The sequence below is a fragment of the Crassostrea angulata genome, chromosome 6, assembly GCF_025612915.1.
Source record: "Crassostrea angulata isolate pt1a10 chromosome 6, ASM2561291v2, whole genome shotgun sequence".
NCBI lineage: Eukaryota > Metazoa > Mollusca > Bivalvia > Ostreida > Ostreidae > Magallana > Magallana angulata.
The window spans coordinates 55,557,971-55,566,511 of NC_069116.1; the positions used below are offsets into that span (position 1 = coordinate 55,557,971).

Below are 8,541 nucleotides of genomic sequence, written 5' to 3' on the forward strand. Positions count from 1 at the left end.
ATTTCCGACTTTTAATAGGCTTGCATGCAATGTTTTGAGATAGTTCGTTATTCCATTGCAAAGAACCAACAGCGCAGGTAGTGAACCATGTAATGTTTGCTTTTCTGCAGATTCAGTAATTCATGAATCAAGGAATCATTTTTTTTTTAAATCGCTTTTCCATCAGAAAAGTCTAATATTTTTCTGTAGCTATGTAGAATTAATCGAGTAACTTCCGCTTCATGGTCGAAACAAATATCACTATATATATATATAATTCGTCGCGTTTAACATGTTTAAACTTTGTGGATTCTAATGTCCAAGTTGTGCCTATATCCATTATTCCTATATTTTTAACTTGGTATGGCAAAATTCCAATAAAGTCAAAAATTGTAATTTAATCCTAAAATGAAAGAAAAGATTGAGGTTTAAAAACTTCTGTAAGTCATATTTCCGTGGCAAAAGCTTTTTAGAGGCTGGGGTTAGCGCATTAATTGGTTTGTTTGACTGTAAAACTCGGTTTATAGCGAATTCCTAGAAACCATTTGATTTACTTCGCTATATCCGTAATTCGTTATAACCGTATAACGAATTCTTAATAATATGCATAGCGAATTCTTTTCACTTGACCCCAATTTGTGTTTATTTAGGCATATAAGTAAAATGCATTTCTTTTTAACTTTTAAAAGTTAGAATTGATAATTTTCTAAAAATATGAGAGAATATATGCATTTAAACACTTACGTTAATTAGTATTGGAAACTTTTTACAATATAAAATAATTCATTAAAAAAGTTGTAAATTTTGTTATTTTTCCCTTCTAAAGGAACTCAAAATTAGTTCGCTATATCCAAAATTTGTAAAAACCAAGTTTGTTATAACCGAAAATTTAAGAAGGACTTGTTAATGATTTTACCGGGTACTCCACAAAACTTCGCCATATTCGAAATTTCGATATATTCTTGTTTGTACTAAACGAGTTTTACTGTATATTGCTTCATAGAGAAATCTTTCTACTGATAAATTTAATTTGCCAACACATCAGTTTTTCACAACACAGAAATACATGTAATGTCTACATGTATATGCATTGCTTTTACCTTTGTATTGACATAGTAAACATACGGTAGGTTAACAATGAGAAATATCTACATGTGCCTGCATCCCATAGCATAGAGATCTTGACAGAAAACAATGCTGGAAATATAATTTAATTTGCCAGACAATCACCTTTATTGACAACATGTAATATAACAAAGGATATCTTCACTGGAAGCAGTATAACAAAAACATCTGTAGAGATTCAAGCTTCACAAAGTCGATAACCCTCACCAGGCCAGCTATTTCCTCTCAGTAACATTGATTTCATTTATTTTAGATACATGTAAGAATAGTTAAAAACAAGAAACTAGAAACCTTATCTTTCAATTTGATGGACACCTACATGTACATGCAACATAATAAATGTATCCTATAATCAAACATTAATTTCAAATAAAATAATTTTGAACTCAGTAACAATAAAATAAATTCATAGTCATAAATCAACTTTAAAAAATACTCTATGCATCATACATTCCATGATTTTCTTGTTCTTCTTTATACATATGTATTTCTGTTGACAGAAATGCCTCCTAGTCTTAATATCAACTAATTTTTCATTTTGACAATCCTTGATTTCAGAGGCCCCCCCTCTGCGCGAGTTCCCCACTCAGTCTTCACTTTGTCTTCTTGTCCTCCTCCTCTGTCACATTTCCCTCCCCTTCTTCAGTTTCCTCCCCTTCTTCCCCCTGCTCCTCCTCATCTTCCTCTTCTTGCTCCTCCTCTAGGTCCTCTCTGTCAACCAATTCAAACTCCTGATCCCCGTTCTGCTCCTCCTCCCCTCCCTCCTCCTCCTGACCTTCACCTTGGTCCTCGTTTTTATCGTTGACCTCACTCTCCGAGTCATTGGCCTCTTGCTCCTGCTTCTTCTTCTTTTTTTGCTTTTCTTCTTTCTTCTTTTTTTCATTTTCTTTATCTTCCTTGGTAATGAATTTGTATGTATATAATGGCTTGAATGAATCAAAGAATCCCACATCCTCTGTTAGATTAGGGAGAATCCATAAATGCACTTTGCCCAGAGTCAGTAACCACAGAACACAAAACAGGCATCCTCGAACTGCAGAGAGAAAAACATGTTGAACAACAGTTCAAACAAAAGTTCTGTATTAATAAGTGAATTTTATAATTAAATACACTTAATTTAACGATAAATTGATGTACAAATTTACATATTCTTTACAAAATAAATTCTATACTTCTTCACTACTTTAATGTACATAATTAATTGCCACGTTTTAAAAAAAAAATACAATTTGCATTCTTTAAACTTCTAAAAGATGGTTGAGCACAATATGTACATGTACTTACCAACAGCCAAGAATAGAATAAACCCAACAAAACTGGCTCCCACTAAACTGACGTAGTAAACGGCCACTCTCAGCCAGTCGGGCCACAGGGGGAACACACACAGTAAAGCAGCACCAAGCACTGAAAGAACAGCACAACAATTAACCTTTCCTGTATATGTACTACTCTACAGAACTCGATTCATCACTCTCATCATATAAGAACTATACCCTACAAGGATCTTGAACATTACCTCTTGTGAACTCAATTTTGACAGGAAATACTGCATGTATATGAATTTTACTTACCCATAAGGAGCCCTATAAGAAATGTAGACATTGGCACAGGGTCGTAAATCCACACATATATCTGCAGAATAAAGCACAATAATGATTACATCATCTAGGTACATATGCATTCTAGGTTTAAAAATAATGAAAAACACTTGTTACTTGCTAATAGTTACAATTAATTTTCAAGTTGATGTTTGTGCTTATATAACTATGGAATTCATAGATAGAGCTAAAAAGAAAAGCCTATAATGATGTCAAGAATTACCAGTACATTTACTGTTTAAAACTGATTCATCAGAACACTTAATAAACTTGAACATATGTACAATGTACATGTACTTGAATGTCATTTGATTTTATTGATCTTAACGCATCACAAACCTCTTCTGCATCAATAAACCGCTGTTCATCTGCCATGTTCAATCTCAGTTTCTTTTCTTTCTTCTTCTTTTCTTCTTTCTTTGGTTCATCCTTCTTTTTTTCTTTTTCATCTACCTATTATAATTGTATACCATTAATATGTATGTAATTTTTAAGTAAGTGTAGCTATGCATACTGCAACTTTATATAACCCAGCAACACAATACTTGATAAAGACTAGACCTGCTATGTATAAGTAGTTTTTTTCTACCTTTTTCTCATCTGAAGTGTCTGGTTTATCAGCATCAGAATCTTTAGCATCTTTGTCCTTGATCTTCTTAGTGTCTTTTTTGTTCTTCTTTTCCTTCAACGAACAATTTCCTTCAGTATTTTTTACAATCAGATCATCAGATATAATCAAAATTAAGAACATTCTGAAATTAAATTTATGGGTATCATTTCCATAGCATAATTATACAGATAATGCACGTGTTGAAGATTATCATGTGAAATTTATCTTTCTATACATGTATAAACAAAAATCAATATATCTATCATCAATAAACAATTCCTACATCTTAAATTCAACCTATTACTACCTTGTCATCTTCTATTTCTTCATCTTTCTTTTTCTTCTTTAACTTGTCTTTGTCTTTTTTGCTTCGTTCAATTTTTGTGGCTCGATGGAAGAGACCTTTCACCATCAACCTGATATTGTATGTAGCATATCACATATTAATTCATTGAGAATATGTATATTCAGTAATGAAATTATTTATTGCTCAGTAATCTTAACTACATGGTTGTAAAAATTATATCTTCGTCAAGTACATGTAAGTGGTAATACATGCATATTACAAGCTATTTACTGGTCAGATGTAAGTTATTAGATAACTTAAAATTTTTTAGAGATATGAATGTATGAAAAAAAAATTGAAACACTACAGTAATAAAACAAAGCTACAATTGTGGTTCATGAGATTTTAAAATCCAAAATCTGTGAATAGAAGATTATCTCCAGTGATAAACCTACCTTTCTAGAAAATAAACACATGATTTTCTGTCTGTGAATTGGATATCACTCTTGGTAGATTTTGCCCATTTAGAATCCAGCAAAGTGTTTATGGCTTGATTTCCTAAGAATATGATATAAAAATGCCATCCTCTTAATTACTCCAAGATGGACATCAGAATTTATCTAATTATCAAATGAAAAACAATGCAAAATGTGTAAGGGTTTGATAGCTTCTAATGCCATGATATACTTCTAAGTTTCAGTGAACGGAAACAGAAAATAGAAGATATTAAAAAGAATATCAGAGCAAATTTGCAAACTAATTGTATGTTTCAGTACTATAGAGGGTCAATTTCAAAAAATCTAAGAAGTTGCAAAACTTACCATAGAAACATTTGACCATATTCTGCATGGGAACGAACTTGGCATCTTTGACTGGACAATTGAATCTCAGGTGTTTGGCGATTGCATACTCTTCTTTTGTTGGCTTCTCATTTTCCTAATTTCAACAAATAAATAATAGCAAATAAATCGTATTAAAAAAAATCAGTAACAGATGTACATGTCTATATCTACCCCAATCTTTAAAAAAAAAGCACCAACCTGATCAGGGAAGGTGTTTGTGGACAATTATTTTCAGATGAAATAAAAAAAAATTGTTTTTATGTCTTATTGTCTATGTGGCTACTGAAATTCCTAAACGGGCTAATGGGTGTATAAAAAGGGAATAATCGTTGATATTTTGTTAACTATTTCATGGGCCTGGATACACGTAACGAAATAAACATAAAAACAGAGTAAATTCTTCTGAGTATCCTAACAAAGTGAAAAATAAACAGAACACAGCTGTTTCTAAAAATCAAGTTAACCTGAATTTTTCTATAGAAATATACAATGTCATGAATTGAAATACGAACATACAAATTCTTAATCAATAAAAATAACGGTGAAATTATGATATATTGCTAAATCTAAGCCATACTTGATCAATTTTCTTCAATTTTTTCCTTTTGTCAGCCATGTTTACGTGGACTATACTACATCATTTGAATGCTTCGCGATACTGACAAATGTATGCGATTTTAAGCGTTTGTGTGACGTGGTTTTGCATTTGGGGCGGATCTAATAAAAAAAAAGGGGGGAGGGGTAAATTTCAGGGACGTATATTTCAACAGAAAATATGTTCCCACTATGTTTTTATTGCTAATTCCATTGCGTTTATTTATATATAGGGACCAGAGACATGAAATGTCTCTGATAGGGAAGTGCCCCCCCCCTCCGGAAAATTATCAAAAATGTCATTGATTAGCGAAGATGTTGATCCTCATGCTGGGCAAACTAAACACTAACCCCCCCCCCCCCCCCCCCCCCATTGCGCATATCTAGAGAGGGGGCACAGGGGGATCCTGACCCTCCTCCTGGAAAAGAAAATCCAATTTAATAAAGAACTATATATGATATTATATATAGTCAAATTTGGCCCCCAAAATTCACTATTTTTAAAATGATTCAGGTACATTAATTTGTTGTGTTATTTTATAAAAGAGTTGACATGAAATACGTTTTTCACCTATTTATTTGATTTATATGCGCTCAATGGCAGTATATGACGTCAGAAGTGACGCTATTTTTATGATTTAATCAAAATCAATCAAAAATTGACATTTTTCTTATCTTTTTTCGAATGGGAAATATAGAGCGACTCCTTGAACAAGAACGAACTTTTTGTCACTTATAAGTATTGGATAGATTAATCTTTGGTGAAAATATTTTGTTTGTTCAAGCAGTCGCTCAATGTTTCCTTAAAGAAAAACTACCTAAAAACAAGCCGTTTTATGCTAAAAATGAGAAAATGGCGGGAAAAGGTAAACTTTATGATGTCATATATTTAAATTGTGGGTACTAAAATCAAAATGAAAATTATGAAAAAACTTCAAATGTATATTTGTACAAATAAAACAAAGAATTACAGTAAAATGACAATGTTCATTTTAGGGGGCCATTTTAGGCTCAAACCATATATAGTCCTTCACATGGTAAATATTATGGATTAAAGGCCTCGGATCCCACCCCACCCCCACCCCAACAAAAAAAACAACTTTCCGGGAAAAAATTCTGACCTGCTTTTCCCGATTTTTTGTCAGTATGTGTGCGACATGACTTAGCGATGGACTATTTTGGAACCACACATGCCCCAAACGTTTTTAAAAGTAAAAACAATCTCTAAGAATTTATTACTGCCTGCACATGTATGAGCAATTTGAATCCTTAGCCCCCTCCGAAATATTTAACATGTACTGTCTATAAAACGCTATCACGGTCATGCAGTCTGAGCCTATCCCCCCCCCCCAAACCCACACACACAAACAAAACAAAAACGTCATTTGGTTAATTCAGAGTAAAGATGATTTTTATAGAGCTTATATCAACCTTTCCTCTCATAGTGACATCTTTTTAATATTTGATTTATCGAAACTTAATAGTGTACATGTACGATATACAAGTACACAATGTGAAGTGTGGAGGAACAATAATAATATATTATCCTAGATATCAAAAAGTCAAGTTTGTCACAACAGTATATAAAAAAATACTTCTACAGTTTTAAATTTATATAAGTTATGTGCAAACATCCGTCCTTAGCCAAACGTTTGTATTTAGGTGAGACAAATAGACATTAATGAGTTTTATTTTGATAATGAGGAATACCGGTAGAATAGTATACAGGTAATAACTGATACCTGGATCTTCTGCTTCCAGTTGAGGAAGGAGCTGCGCTGCTTGGCCTTCTTGTTGTTCTCCTGGATCGCACCTGCCCTGACCGTCTGCTTCTCCTCGGCCCGTGTCCGATCCTCCGCCTCCTGCTTCATTTGCTGCCACACCTGCTGGATGTCAAACTCCCCCTCCTCCCCCTCGTCACCACCCCCGTCTCCCCCATCCTCGTTTTCACTCACATCTTCCTCCTCAAACCCCACACACAACTCGTATTTTGGGCGGACACGCGGCATGCTGTGTAGTACTAGCTAGGACCCGGGATATCTCGGTACTGGGACGGTGGATGGTGCACAGTACACGGGTAGGTAAGAATGAGAGACGTGTTACTTCCGTGTGTCATAGACATACACAGTGTTATGCAAACTTCGTCCCCCCGGGGGTAGCGATCAAGGAAAAGTTATTATTCGGAAACCTAGCTAAAATGGGTTTAATTTATACTGATATATTTATGTATCTTCATAGTAATAATGAAGTTTATTTGAGATATTATTCTGATTATTTTAATTTGTTTAATTGATGACAATACATGATAATAATGTGCATATATAATATTTTTTTTAAATACATATACAAATAGTACACGTATACAGCATGGAAATACATTATACTCAATAATACATGCAGAGAGAGTTCATTTGATTTTCACAATAAAATGCAGTCAATCATGTTGATACACAAGACTCTCTTCTGTGTACTGACTCCAGCGACTGTCCACGTAGAACTGTTCGTCTGTGTGTCGATTCGTGGCGGTTGTGCCGGTGTTCGTGTGAGTTGAGGATGGGCTGGGATTGCCGTGAGGACTCTACCAATCAGGGGGCTGGGCTGCTTCACACCTGGTCCACTTCCTCTATGTCCCTGTCGTCTCCGTCGGAGTGGTCCGGAATCTCGCCGAATATCTCCATCTGTAGACTGCGCATCCTCTCGGCCTGTGTGACGGCGTAGTCGTGGTACACGTTCTTGGCTCCTTCGATGACGGCGAGCTGGAGTCGGTAGGTGTACCGGAAGGTCCGTAGGTTCCTCTCCTTGGCGATGTCGTACCTGGTCTGCATCCCGGACAACTTGTAGTTCAGGAGAACAATCTGCTCACAAGCTCGCCGGAACTTGTGCTCCGTCGCCGCTAACTGGAGCCGCAGGCGGTGAGTCTGCTCCTCGCCATCCACCATTTCCACGTCTGTATCCATGGCAGTGTCGTTGTCGATCGTCACTGGGAAGGTTGGCTTAGAAGTGAACACTTGTGTTTCCATGTTGATTATGGTACTTTTGATTGCAATAAAGGGCTTTATATAGGGAGGAGGAAACAGCGCTCTCAAAATGTCACACAGAGAGCATTCTGATTGGTCCGCCACACAACGATTATCTGCGGATAATCGGAGTGCAATAGTTTTCACGCTGCCGTTGATAATCATCTGAAGACTCGAACTTTGTGTCACAGTTATGATTGGTTCAAATCGATCATCAGAAAGCCGTAAACTCAATTAGCGGAATGTCATATCGGAATTTGTGTTATTTGTTTTAATTATAAGTGACGAGTAATTATTAACGGGGATGCAATTAATTATCTAAGATTTTAGTTTGGTTTTTTTTTTGGCAGTACATCTAACCAAAATATATAACTTTGAAATAGTATTTAATATATGTAAGAACTATTTGTAATAAATCAATTTCGCAGATGTAAATAACTGAGGCGTAAAAACTTTAATTGCATGGCGATTTATTTTATATTTAAATATT

General features: G+C 34.9%; 1 protein-coding gene across 2 annotated transcripts; it reads right to left on the reverse strand.

Annotated features, from left to right (window-relative positions):
• Window positions 1-1,176: 1,176 nt before the first annotated feature.
• Window positions 1,177-7,058, reverse strand: LOC128190495 (translocation protein SEC62-like). Of its 2 annotated transcripts, none has more exons than XM_052862568.1 (9): window positions 6,777-7,058; window positions 4,420-4,534; window positions 4,054-4,156; window positions 3,620-3,728; window positions 3,292-3,384; window positions 3,042-3,155; window positions 2,676-2,736; window positions 2,389-2,508; window positions 1,177-2,137 (listed from the first exon to the last, which is right to left on the reverse strand). In XM_052862568.1, the coding sequence occupies exons 1-9, from the start codon at window positions 7,041-7,043 to the stop codon at window positions 1,698-1,700; spliced, it is 1,422 nt and encodes a 473-aa protein (XP_052718528.1). In that variant the 5' UTR covers window positions 7,044-7,058; the 3' UTR covers window positions 1,177-1,697. The 2 variants fall into 2 exon arrangements, with proteins under 2 accessions (XP_052718528.1, XP_052718529.1); XM_052862569.1 differs by lacking the exon at window positions 6,777-7,058 and adding an exon at window positions 5,018-5,095.
• Window positions 7,059-8,541: the final 1,483 nt, after the last annotated feature.

What these genes read in the sequence shown, in the direction of transcription:
- LOC128190495 (XM_052862568.1), bottom strand. Translation starts at nt 7,043, where the DNA reads ATGCCGCGTGTCCGCCCAAAATACGAGTTGTGTGTGGGGTTTGAGGAG. An exon ending in ACACTTCAGATGAGAAAAAG is followed by an intron (nt 3,156 to 3,291) that starts GTAGAAAAAAAC and finishes CAATTATAATAG; the next exon opens with GTAGATGAAAAAGAAAAAAA. An exon ending in GGTTTATTGATGCAGAAGAG is followed by an intron (nt 2,737 to 3,041) that starts GTTTGTGATGCG and finishes TTTATTCTGCAG; the next exon opens with ATATATGTGTGGATTTACGA.